The sequence below is a fragment of the Arvicola amphibius genome, chromosome 6 (assembly GCF_903992535.2).
Source record: "Arvicola amphibius chromosome 6, mArvAmp1.2, whole genome shotgun sequence".
Classification (NCBI taxonomy): Eukaryota; Metazoa; Chordata; class Mammalia; order Rodentia; family Cricetidae; genus Arvicola; species Arvicola amphibius.
Window position 1 is genome coordinate 9,644,989 of NC_052052.2, and position 13,345 is coordinate 9,658,333.

The 13,345-nt window shown below is 45.1% G+C and overlaps 1 protein-coding gene across 8 annotated transcripts in view; it reads left to right on the forward strand.

The window, feature by feature from the left end:
* Prdm2 (PR/SET domain 2) overlaps positions 1-13,345 on the forward strand; it is a 103,136-nt gene that overhangs the window by 47,884 nt on the left and 41,907 nt on the right. For 7 of the 8 annotated variants that reach the window (XM_038332552.1, XM_038332553.1, XM_038332562.1 and 4 more), the window contains 2 exons: positions 2,333-2,485; positions 7,513-7,639. In XM_038332552.1, coding sequence (XP_038188480.1) covers positions 2,333-2,485; positions 7,513-7,639 — 280 coding nt within the window. Of the gene's footprint in view, positions 1-2,332; positions 2,486-7,512; positions 7,640-7,947; positions 8,127-13,345 lie in introns of those variants that run through there. The other variant, XM_038332559.1, reaches the window with a different exon arrangement.

Consider the following 13,345-nt stretch of genomic DNA (forward strand, 5'->3'; position numbering starts at 1 on the left):
AGCCCTGGAACTTATCATGTAGACCAGGCTGGCAGCCAGTTCACAGACATCTGCCTGCTTCCGTTTCCCAAATGATGAGTGCCAGGATTAAAGGTGTGTGCCACCGTTTCCCTTGGCATCCAGCAGACCTTGGGCGCTTCATGCAGATGCAGATGTAGATCTTCAGGACAGTTAGTAGTTTGCCCATTTCCTCTATCCGCACCCCAGTGTAAATGCTATTCCAGTAGAGGAGAGGCAGAAAGTACAGACAAACAAAAGAAGGAATACTGAGTTAGCCCATTTTCTCAAAGAAAAACATTAATGACATTTTCTTACCTTTAGTTTTAGATTATTTTCTCTTCATATATTCTTATGTTTAGGCTAAAAATAAATAGTTCATTCTTTTAATATGACTTGTCCAATCAGCAATGTATTTGTATATGTCTGACACTATAGAGTGAGACCTTCTCTCAAAAAACAAAGCAAAAAAACTAAACAAAGCCCCCCCCCCCTCCATATACCCTTCCCCAATCCCCCTGTTATATTCATCTATCTCTATGGAACTCTTTTCTTTATGAACATCACTGCACTTAGAACATTCCCTATTTCCATTGAGATACAACAAGGAATGCATAAAGAAAGAATATACTCAACTGGAACACTTGATTTTGCAGAGGTTTATGTTGACTTAAGAGTTAGGAAGTTTCAGCAGTGCCCAAGTTGTTATTAAAGCAGATGGATAGTCAAGCTGCCATCTTTACATTCCATTTGGTGGGTTTTCCTATCAGCTGCTGCTGTCTCTGTAGTCACATTGATACCTGGTGATACTGCCAGTGCATTGGTGGTGATCCAGTAGGACCCTGATGTTTACCGATATACATTCAAGATAAAAGAGAGAAAAAGACTATCTCTGAGCCTGGGGCCTAACCAGAGGATTGGCGGTGTTCATTGATCATTCGCTTCACTTTTCTATTTGATTGTGGCGGCAGGTGGGACGATCATCGCTCTCAAACATTTTAAAGTAGCTTTTGTTGTTTTGTGTATTGTGTTTAACAATTTTTCGACTGTTTCTTCATAACATACCATTTGAGGAGTGTTCTGTTTTGAAAAGGAAAGAGTGTATGTTTGTATGTCTGACCTCCCTTAGAAGAACTGAAGGAGGCTGGGGTGCTGGTGGGAAGAAAAGAGCCTGTAGTCTAACCTAGGCTGGTCAGGTAGTCAGGGAAACAGCCACAAATGGAGGTCAAACAAGCCTGGGGCTAAGACTGTCTTTCCTCCAGTCAAGTGATTTAGAAAGGAAGGCTGTTCTACCTTCAAGCCCTGATTTCCACATGTGGAAGGGGAAAATTGTAAGTAAGATCTGACACAGAGAGTGTAGCTTAGTAGTGTCAGTGTCTTGGAAGGCGAGAGCCAGACTTAGAGCCTCAGTCTCAAGGGCCCAGGCTTGATCAGGAGGTCAGCCTCCCAGCCATCAGTGGAGAGCAGGAGCGCTGACCTGACTAAAAGGGATTAATGTGATGGGAGAGGAAGAAAGAAATGAATGGAAGGAGTCAGGTGTGTGGGGAAGAGAGAGACACCCAGAATCCTTCTTTTCTTCCTAAAAAGAACACCTATTTGTAGTTTTGGTTCAGTGTCTACTCAGGCACTTTGCAGAATAAATGCATATATGTGTACATATGAATGTCAAACTCCTTGCAGAGTTGATGTTCTTTAAAATGAAGGCATGACTGGCTAAGTGTTTATTGGCAGCATCACAGGGGAGGAGCAAGCATGGATGGAAGTTCAGGGAAGCTTCCTAAGAAAGTAGATCCAGTGTCCTGGGTTTTCTGGTACTTCTCTGCAGCATCCCAGAACCTTACAACCATGTTGCAGAACCTTAGTTCTGATACATGTGCTGGTGTTGAGGGACAACCATCATAGCTTGTCACCTCCAAGCTGATTCACAACGTGTGCTCGTTTGTGAAGTCCCTGTAAATCATTCCAGAAAGAAGACTTCGGAACTGTATAGTCTAGCAGTACAGGCCTAGATTAAACTGACAGAATATCTGAGAAGGCATTTTGCTAAGTTACATTTGAGAGCATGTAGTTGTAATCTGTTTTCATGTACGGGAAATAATTGTAGATCGAGCATATGAACTTCAGTTTCTTGTATTTGGAGGGGGGGATCCTAAAGAATGAAAATATTTCACAGCTTCTGTTTCCTCACTGTAGTTTTGTGTATTGGTTCTTTATCTTGTTTCTCTGAAATGCTGTAGAGTGCTTGCATACAGTAAAAACAGATGTTTGGAAAGTTGAAGAAGAACCTTTTTAGGCATTCCTGTCCTAATACAAGCTCATTCTTCTCTGTCCATAGGTGTACTACCCAAATCTGGGGTGGATGTGCATTGATGCCACTGATCCGGAGAAGGGAAACTGGTTGCGCTATGTGAACTGGGCTTGCTCAGGTGAAGAGCAGAATTTATTTCCACTGGAAATCAACAGAGCCATTTACTATAAAACCTTAAAGGTAACAATGTTGGTGTTAATCTACTCCTGGCTACTCTGTGCATTTCTCTCAGTGTAGTCTAGCTGTGACTGACAAGAACAGCTCTGCAGACCTGGAATGGATTGTGTTTGAAGTGGCTCATCCACACACCCAAGGCTCTGTGTTAAACACATGGTTGCTGAGATCTAGCATATGTCAGGGAAGTAGAGCAGGAAGATTGTGTTGAGTAATTATAGACTGCATCTTTCTTGATACTGTTGATTATCTATGGCAGCTGCTCCCCTTCTCCTCCTCTGGCCCAGATGCATTGGGGATTGTCTGGCGGATTTCTCCTACCGTGTAGTGTCAGTACCGTGGTGGTGTGTGTTGACAGAAAGCACACTCATAGTGTTGGGTGCACGTGAAGCTTCGGGTTAGCTTCCCCTTTCCTTTGCTTGTATTCAGGATAGAATTTAGGATATATTTCTTCCTCCTGCCAAATATTTCTTGGGGACATTAGTTGTTGAGATTAAGAGGACAGCCATGCTCAGAGCTGGTGATGAGGGCACCCAGCACATTTGGGTTCTTACTACTAGGGTGCTTTTCATCTTAGCACGTTTCTGTGGTGAATAGGATCCTTTCTTCCTCTCTTGTTTTCACAGGTCATGTTTCTGTAGCAGACAGAGCTACATTCCACACATGGAATGTTCTAGAATGGAACAAATCTGTCCAAATTGCCGTAATGAACAAATAGCTCTTTAGTCGCTTGCGGCCTTCTGGGTCCCTCAGCAGTGGTCACCTGTGTTTTCCAGGATTCAGCATTTTCTGAGGCAGGCTTTGTGAATGACTTGTGTGGGAATTTGTTGTGTGAAATCTTGAAAATGCTAAGGAGTACAGAAAAAAATTAAAAATACTGTTTTTCTCTTTTGTAAGAGAGTGTCTGTAGCCCATAGTATGTGACATCTCAGTCACTGACAGTGTCAAGAGCCGTGTGGTGTTGGACAAACCAGTTTCTCTTCGGTACTGCTTGTCTATCAACGTTTAAGTTTTTTTTTTTATTTTTTTTTTTTAGTTTGATTTGCAGTACACAGATTCTAGGTTGTATTTTGCAATAAAGAACAACTTGAGTGGACATGAGTGTCCTTCTATATAGAGTTTGTACTGATTCTCACCCTCTCCATCTGTTGGTATTGGGTTCAAACCCAGGGCACTGAGCTTGACCCCCAGCCCTGTGCAGATGTTTAGCTCATCTCATCGTGAAGTACAAGTAGCTCTGCTGACACCCACAGATCAGTGAAAAGGGAGACAGGAGCTAGGGACAGGCGCTCCTGCCTTTGGAGGCCCGAGTGTTTCGTGGCAGCTGACGGAGGATCATGGTAAGGATGCATTTGTCCTCTTTCCCTTTCACTTTAAAAATTGCTTTTATATTTTCTAGAATCCTAATTATTTCAAGTAGCATTTAATACCATTTCATAAATACATGGCATAAAAGAGAAACAAACTAAAACTTATATGCTCTAAAAACAGTTTGAATTTTGAAAAGCAAACAAAACAGATTAGCTTATCAGAGTGCCAAAAGGCATTTGTGATGGCTGTTTTAGCTCATTAATAGATTTTTTTTTTTAAATTAGGGGTTTTGGTTAAGTTTAGCTGATGAAAAAAAGGATATGAGATATTGGTTCAAAAACAATAAAGTGGCAAATTTTAGCTATTTTTGGAGGAAAAAAGTAAACAGTGACTGGTTCTTCTATTTTAAACAACTTGAATATTTTGAAATAGTGAGAATTCTGTAGACAGTGAAGCAAAGCCATGCTTACTATCTAAACTAGAACCTTGTGGAAGTAAGGGATCATTCTGTTTTTAAACTGACATCTCTGATGGAATTTCCTCTTTAAAACAAAATCAGGGGCTGAGTGACACACCTTTAATTCCAGTGCTTGGGAGGTAGAGGCAGGTGGATCTTTGAGTTCAAAGCCAACCTGGTCTACCTAGAGAGTTCAAGGTCAGCCTATTGTTTCAAATCAATCAATCAAACAAACAAACAAACAAAAAACCCAACCAAACAAACATACAAGAACTTTAGGACCAAACTGAATCACGATTAATAAAATCTCAGAGAGAAAAATTAGGGTTCAACCTGAAGATCCGAAAAACAAAGCAGCCAGCCACTGCCTCTTACCTTGACCTCAATCCGAAATGGTGATCTTGCCTCCAGGAATCTCAGGATGAGACTGTGTCTGAGAACTGTTTTCTCCCATTTTGTAATCCTCTCTCGTTCTGGAAATAAAGGTGTGCACCACTGGGATTAAAGGCATGTACTGCCCAGTTTATATGGCAACTAGTGTGGCTAATGGGATTAAAGGTGTGTATTACCACTGCCTGGCTGTAAGGCTGACCAGTGTGGCTGATTTTACTTTCCTGATTCCCGTGTAAACTTAATACAGTTGAAATGCCACTACACCAAACTCTTACATAGCCACTGTACACTGGCATATCAGGAAGCCAGCACCTAGGCAATATTGTATTAACTGATCTGTCCACTCAGCCAAGATTGTATCTGTTGTTGCAATCATGTCCTTGTAGGAAAAGAATTCTGGCTCTCATTTGACTCTTAGGCTTGGTGTATTAGTCAGGGTTGTCTAGAGCCATACAATGTATGGAATGAATGTCCCTCCCCCCCCCCTCTCGTGTGTGTGTGTGTGTGTGTGTGTGTGTGTGTGTGAGTTTATTGGAATGACTTATAGGCTCACTCCAACAATGGCTAACTGTGAATGGAAAGTCCAAGAATCTAGTAGTTGCTCAGTCCTATGAGGCTGGGGGGTTCTCATCAGGTCGTCTGTCGATGCTGGACTCCCAAAGAAGTAGGCTCTAATGCAGTCAAGGAATGGATGGGCAAGCAGCAGAAGTTGTGGCTCAGATTAAAGGTGTGTCTTCCCACCTCAAGGTCTGGATTAAAGGAGTGTGTCATCCCGCCTCAAGATCCAGATCAAAAGCTTATGTCTTCTAGCCTCCAGATCCGGATCAAAAGCTTGTGTCTTCCAGCCTCCAGATCCGGATCAAAAGCTTGTGTCTTCCAGCCTCAAGATCCGGATCAAAAGCTTGTGTCTTCCAGCCTCCAGATCCGGATCAAAAGCTTGTGTCTTCCAGCCTCCAGATCTGGATCAAAAGCTTGTGTCTTCCAGCCTCAAGATCTGGATCAAAAACATGTTGTCTCTCCTGCCTCAAGATCCAGATCGAAAGAGTGCCCTCCATATCTGGATTATAGTTCATTTCAGATTTTCATGGCATTTCAAATGTATTTTAATAAATAAATTTAAATTACTTAATAAATTAAGTAAAGACTGGCTGAAGATCTGAAAGTAAAACAGTCCGACTGGTCAGCCTTACAGACCATGTTATGGGAACACACACCTTTAATCCCAGTAGCCACCCTAGTTGACATAGAAGTCAGGTGGTGTCACCTTTAATCCCAGCCATAGATAGGAATATAAGACTGTCAGATGCAGTCTTATTCTGAGATTCCAGGAGGCAGGATCGAGGTTGAGGTAAGAGACAGTGGCTGGCTGTTTGTTTTTTTGGATCTTCAGGTTGAACCCCAATTTCTGACCCTGAGTTTTTATTATTTGTGGTTCACCAGTTAGTCAAGTTGACAACCAAGAAAAATAGCCATCACTCTTAGACTGTTTGATAACATTTAAGTGCTGTGGGCTTCTGATTAGATCCCACGTATGCCTCCTGAGCATCTCAGAAGTGACCTGTTCTCTGTGCATGCTCTCAGGAGACAGGTGCTGTCCGTCTGACTCATTGGAGAGACATCTCCTCCCTTTGTGACTGGCAGCTGTTTGGGGAGAGAGGATTTTGACAGGAGGCAAGTGTTATGGAACTTTTCAGACTTTCACCTATTACCCTTAAGTCCACTGGGGAGTCTAGTCTGGGTCAATCCGTGCAGATGAGTGCCGTACGGGTTATTGTAATCCCTCATTCCCACTGGTCCTACATCTGTCAGAACATTCCTTTCAGTTGTCTTCCTTTGATCATCTGTGTCAGCATGTGGGCTGGAGATGGGCTTTTACTTCAGCTTTCTGAGCAGATAGGGTCCCCAAGAGTGAACGAGAACTCTAAGCCACCTCCCTAATTCTGCTTAGTACTCCCCCCCCCCCACCCTTTATTTTCTCGAGACACAGGGTTTTTCTGTAGCTTTGGAGGCTGACCTGGAACTAGCTCTGTAGACCAGGCTGGCCTCAAACGCAAAGAGATCCGCCTGCTGGGATTAAAGGTGTGCACCACCACTGCCCTGCTCAGGACTCACTTCTCTTCTCTAAATATTTCTTCGATATATTTTAGATGTAGTTGTATGATGGTGTGGGAGCGACTGTGAAAAGTTTGTTTTAGGAGCATAATGCCTAGGAGGTATAAGGCATTTCTGTAAGTAGAAATATTTTTACAGGCCTGAGCTAGTAGGTGACTGCTTTGAGGATGCTAGGTTGGGCTCCGCCTGAGATCAGCGCTTCTGTTATTATAAATAACGGTTGCGTGCATGATTAAGGTGCAGAGCGGTCCAGCTTAACTTGTGCTTGGAATTGGAACCTTTGGTGCTAACTCCTTTCTATGCTGTTTGCTTCTTAATGACTCTTTCAATTTCTCATCCACTCGAATTTCATGGGCAAAATGGTCCCGTGTTTTATTTTTTCTCTTGTGTGGGTGGCATGAGGCTTGGAGCTAGCTGTAAGAATCTAGTGGTGGAGGCTGAGCACTAGTCCCAGATCAGCCGGTACACGCACTCCTGCGAGCCTCCTTGACAAGTTACCAGGTCCTCCTGTTTGCCCTGAGTGTCTTGCCTTGGCCCTGCCAGCCAAGGAGTTTTCTGCTAGCCCGGGCCTCGGCTCCGCCTCCTGCCCGGGCGCGCGCCCGAGGGCCCGCCTCCTCCCTGCGCGCTCCCTGACCCCGCCTCCTCTCCGTGCGCGCCCGTGGCGGCGGCGCCCTCCCGACAGCTGTTTGCGGTCGCCGCGCCGCCCCCGCCAACAACCGCCTCTCTGATTGGTTCGCATCTTGTCTCGTCTCTCCTGCAGCCAATCGCGCCTGGCGAAGAGCTCCTGGTCTGGTACAATGGGGAAGACAACCCCGAGATAGCAGCTGCGATTGAGGAAGAGCGAGCCAGCGCCCGGAGCAAGCGGAGCTCTCCTAAGAGCCGCAGAGGTAGGAATCGCCGCCGCCGCTGGGCCCGGGCCGCACCCGCGCTGGCTCACGGGCTGAAGGCCGGGCGTCGCCCGTGGCGTCTCGGTGACCTTTTCCGGGCTCGGCCCGTCGTCCCCGCCCGGCCCGCTGCTGAATCACGGCGATCTCGGCACACTCGGGCTGTTTGCGAACTTGCGCCCGAGCGCCCGCGCGGCGGGAAGTGCGCGTGCGGCCGCCGAGTGCGGGCCCGGCCCTGCTCCCGGAATCGGGCCCGCCGCGCTGCGAGGGAGGGCCGCCCGCGCCTTCCGGCTCCGCTGACAGCGCAGGACGCGGCAGAGGAGAGAGACGGGAAGGGAGAGCCGGACCTGGGAGAGACAAAGATGGGGTGCACCAGGGGCCGACGGCGGTGAGCTGCCGCACAGGATGCGTTGGGCTTTGTGAAAGTTAAGGAGGCTTGCTGTGCCCTCAGTTTTTACAGTTTGGCGATAAACGATGTTTTGAACAGAAGGTAAAATGTAGTCACAGTTATAAAAGGGAGGGGATAATTTGTGGGTAGGAAAATAGTTTGGATGGCTATATCATATTTCCAGCTGGCATGCAGATACGTCGCTGAAATATTTTTACGAAAAACTTTAACGCGAATTTGGGACTCTTACTGAGCCTAGTTTGAAAACAGGCCAAGGCACGGTACGGTCGTTTTTACTAAAACAAGAACTTTGGGTCTCGTTTTTGTAATTGTTGTTTGTTTAGTTTTTTTGTGTGTGTTTGTTTTGTTCTTCCCTTAGATCTTAGTAAATTTTTTAAATCCGAACAAGCTCGTTCTTTTCCCGAACATTGCAAAGTATGTGTGGGAGTGAGGCTATAAATAAAAGCATAAACGTGGTTTTGGAAAACTCTCAAGCAATATTTGATGAGCTCATTGTGACTTTTCAATATTACATTCTTCGTATTTCACAGCAGAGTGTACTAGGCTCACCCGAGGATGGCTGGTAGGCCGCTTACTGACTACATTTTTCTATTGACGGTGATTTACTTGCTTCTTTAGGTCATTAAATACTTTGATTCTGGGTCAGATGATAAGAGTCTAGAAAATTCCAGCCCTCCGCCAAGTGTTTAAATGTGTGTTAAGATTTCTTTGGGCCAAGGCTTAACATTGTTTCTTCTCCATTATTTAACTTGTTTCTCTACTTAGTGGACATTTGGTTTGTAAACAACAGTCATGTTACCAGCCTTCCTAGATAAACTATGACTTGTGTGGAGTTCAAAACTTAGGGGACCTGGGGATTTTTTTACTGTGCCACTAAACTTAATTCTGACATTTAATCAGGTCTGTAATTGCTGGCATTCTCACTTTGCTTTGTGGTAAACTTGGGTGTGTGTTCAGACCCCGGTTCAGCATTCGTTTCCTTTAGTCATCCCTTACTGTTCTGTTCAGTTAGTTCAGTGTGGAGGAAAACCTGAAACTAATCCTGTATTAGTAATATACGGACATGCACATTTCATGGCTAGATTGCTGGTTTTACAGTGTTTACTAGTCCGTCTTTCTTACTGCCCCATTATTGTTTTGATAAGGAGTCTGGACAGCAGACAGCTCACTGAGTCGTTCTTGAGCTTTAATTAAAAGTTGTGAGCGAGGCTCATGCTCAGCACACACAGCCGCTCTGCTGTGGCGGCTTCCTTCAGAAGAGGCCTGCTTGCTGAATGTGACCTGAGAGCAGTGAGTCAAACCTTTCCTAACTAAGCTGTGAAGTTTGCTTCTCAGCTCGGAAGACCTGAAGGCAGAACTTTCTATTGTTAACTCAGTATGACTTTAGACATTTAAATAATAGCTTCTTTGGCAGGGGTATCAGAGGGAATCAGAGTAAATTGATTCGGGACATAGAGCTGACTGGTAGAGTTGGGCATAACCTCGTACCATTGAAACAAAGGACTGGATTCTTCACAGTTCTGGACCCCAGCTCCTTTGTATGACAGCTGCTGTGCCCACATCTGTGCATTGCATGCGGAACCTTTCAGAACTTATCAGATTGTTGGTGGGTCGTAGGACTGTTGGGTGTATTGGGTAAGGAAAGCCCTGGCTCCCGTGTCTGTCACAGACTGGCAGCCCTGTCCATGCTTTCCCTCTTTCTCACTCTGCCGTGTGTTAAGCTTTGCTCTGCGCTGTTCCTTGGTGAACACAAAAAAAGGCAGCAGTCATTCTCTAGGTGCTTGCCACCTAGACTTGGTGAGAGGGTGCATCAGTAAGGCATTGGTCAGCGCTTGGCTGGCTGGCAGGTGGTTGGCCCCCAGTAAATACTCAGTGTATAAAGAAAGAACAGCACACAATGCTTTGAAAAGATAGTTCATATTGTCCCTGACCAAGGAGCTTGCAATTTCCCCCATGGTCACTTTTTTTTTTTAACTGGAATGTTTTAAGTTCTCAGTTCTGTGTTTCTGCTCAATTGCATACATGCCTGAGCAGCCTCTGTAAGGATGAATGTCAGAAATGCCTTGGTTGGGATAGCTTAAAGCGTTCAGGTAGAAAGTGGGAGGGAAAGTCTTGGCTGTCTCTGGCTGTTTTACTATGAAATGTGTAGTCTGTAATGTAATAGAACAAAAGCCATGTGTAGACTTTTTACCACTTTCATGATTTCTGTCCCCTATCCATGACTGAGAAATGAAACAGTTTGCTAGCCTTAAGTAATGACTGTTGTTGAACCTTTCCCTGGCTTATTTAGTAGCGCAGGAGATGAAGCTCAGGGTCTTGTAGCGTTAATAAGCAAACACTGTGCCACCGCACGCAACGCTTTTCCGAGCCTTGACTGCAGTAGCAGTGGGTGTCAAGCCCCGCCTGAAGGAGCAACAGGAGCATTACCTAGATGGGCTTGGTGGAAGGAATGGGAAAGATGAGACACCAGGTGTGGGGCTGTGGCAAGTCCTGACCCTGTTTGGAGGTACACCTTTCCAGCTTGAAAAATGGGGGATTGGAAAGCCACTTGGGCTTTAGCTCCCTAACCTCTTGGTCGCTGAGAAGAACAAGTGGGTTAGCGAGAGGGGGAATGCTTTCTGAAGCTTGGGGACACTTGGAAACTGCAAGCGCCACGTCTTGGTGAGGACTTCTTCAGCCAGTGGGTGTTGTGACCACCTAAGCGAAACTAGCCATAAGTACTGGATTCTTCCCCGCTATCCTCACTAGGCCCTGCCTCGCTCCCCTTTAGCCCTTACTAAAGGCCTCTGTAACCCACTGACCTCACTGTCCCAGCAAGTTAGTACAGAAGAGTTATTCATAGCAGCAAGAAGTCCCTTGGATGGGGCCTCAGAGATGGATGGCGAAGAGGACTTCATCCTACAGCCATAGCAGGCTGCACTGGATGTGTCCTTAATGTCAGGAGATTCGGTCCTCCAGTTGATAACATCATCTAGTTATCTAGGTGACTTTCAACTACCAAATTTAAATTATGGTCGGTGTTAAGGAAATGGCAACATCTGTTTCCACATAGAATTGTTCAAATGAAAACTCTTGGTATAATGAAGAATACTCAAGTGTTTTGAAATCAAACATATCTGACATTCTTTCTCCAGAGATGCTGAACAGCTCAGGTTAGGTTAGGTCAGGAGAACTGAAAAGCTCCATTTGCAGAGACTCAGTCCAGATAGGGGTGTGATGAGAGATGAGAGCGGTTCTTGCTCTTGCAGAGTGACAGAGCATTGGCTATTGATGAGCAAGGCCTAGTAACATCAGTGTGGATAAGCAGTGGGTGGTGTGTGACACAACTGTTGTCAGGGCCTTCCCGCACCCGTGTCCTAAGTGATGGGAAGCTCTGGGCACTGCGGGCTCCATAGGCAGAGGAGCAGCATATGGTCTAGGGAAGCTTGTGCCTACATAGAGGCCCATGTGAGAATTTCTTGAATTGAGGAACACAGCTCTGTACATGGCTGTATTGGCCTCTTTCTTGCCAGGTACTGTATGGGTTGGTTGAGGGAATTCAGGAGATGACTAGATGCCAGCTCTGTGAGGTTCTTGGTCTCCATGATTGCAACCAAGTGCAAGCTATCCCTGTGTGTGGACTTGATACCAGTCAGCAGAGGCTGCCCTTTGGGGCTTCCTGATCTCCACAGGAAAGGTTTGGAGAAAGAGCAAGGCCTGAGTTTTCCCTGTGAGGGGCATTGTGAGACATGTAGGAAATGTGCAGAAGGAAGGGCGTGATGGTGGTACCCAGCCTCCTGAACAGACTTGCAGACTCCTAAGTACCCTACCAGAGATGCCTCTAACGCTGCATTTGTGGAGTGCTTTGTCCTAGCTCCAGGTGAAGAATGGGCATTTCTCAGGCAAGAGTTATGGACTTGTTTGAGATTACTTTGCTGATGGATATCAGCTTGAGCAGGGGTTGGGGAGGTGTCCATGCTATTGTAAATGAAATAGGTAGCAGTAAAAGGATTTGAAGTTAGTGTTCACAAGTACATGTTATAAAAGCAGAGAACACATGGGCTTCTACAAGTGATCTCTTGGTCCCTGCTAGCAATTGGCATCTCTGTTTCAGATTCCTTTGGAGCTGAGTGACAGGTCTGGTTGTGGTGCCTTATGGTGGTTAAATCCTGAACCTCCTAGTGCCTTATAGGCAGTTTTTGTCATGTTCATAGACTTAACTAGGCCCTCACCTCTTTACAGGTGTGGAACAGGACTTCTGGGAGCCAGAGGCAGTGTTCCTTCGTGTGCTTAGGGCTTCAGGCTTGTCATGTTGGGCTCAGTGGGCTGTCTTGTGTCTTATAGATCTGTGTCTCCTGAAGCCCTGGACTTGTTTAAGATTACCTGCCGTCCATCTATCTGAGATACCTTTGCTGAGCAGTGTATGTCTTGCCCACCTTGGCTGCTGTTGGCTGTGTCTGTGTCTGAATGCTCAGTATGGTTTCAGTTGAGCTTTCCACCAGGAGGCGGAAAACTTCTGTTACCTTTTCTAATTCTACTTGTGCCGTTACTGAGATACTCCAGATTTAGTCTAAATATTGAAAACTGTTTGCTTCTGTGCCTTACAATTGTGTGGAATAACCAGACTTTTCTGAACTGTTCTTCACAAGTACATTTTCTTTATGCTTGTTGTGTGTGTGTCTGTGTGTGTGTCTGTGTCTGTGTGTCTGTGCACATCCCAGGAGGTGAAATAGGGGTGGAGGTTAGAACACTTTGTAGAGGAGTCAGGGAATTGAACTCAGGTTGTCAGGCTTGGGAGCAAATGCCTTTACCTGCTGAGCCATCTCGCTCTCCAACCCAGAATCTTAATATATCAAAAACTATTTGAGACATCTAATTGAATATATTAGGAGCTGTGCTGTGTGCTGTGATTTGTCTATAGGTAAATTATAAGGTGTGACTTGTCTATACCGAAAAAGGAGTTGATTATAATTGCATTTTCTAGAAGGTAAAATAAGAAAGATCTTATAACGAGTTTAAATTAGTTTAGTTTTTAAAAAATCTGATTATAATCTGAATGTTAAAACCTCCAGTATGAACACTAGGTACTTTGCTTAAATAACTGATTTTTAAATTGGTTTTAAAACTAGTTGTGCTTTTTTCCTAGGCAGTTTCTCATTCCAGTACACAGATGGTGTTTAGATATGTGAACTCAGTGTTCCTAAGCATGGCAGAAAGGAGGGTGTGGTTTTATATTTGAAGTTGCTTCTAAGAAGAGCAGGAGCGAGCTGTAGTAGTGTATTGTATGCCCTTAATCCAGCACTCTGGAGGCAGAGACTGAT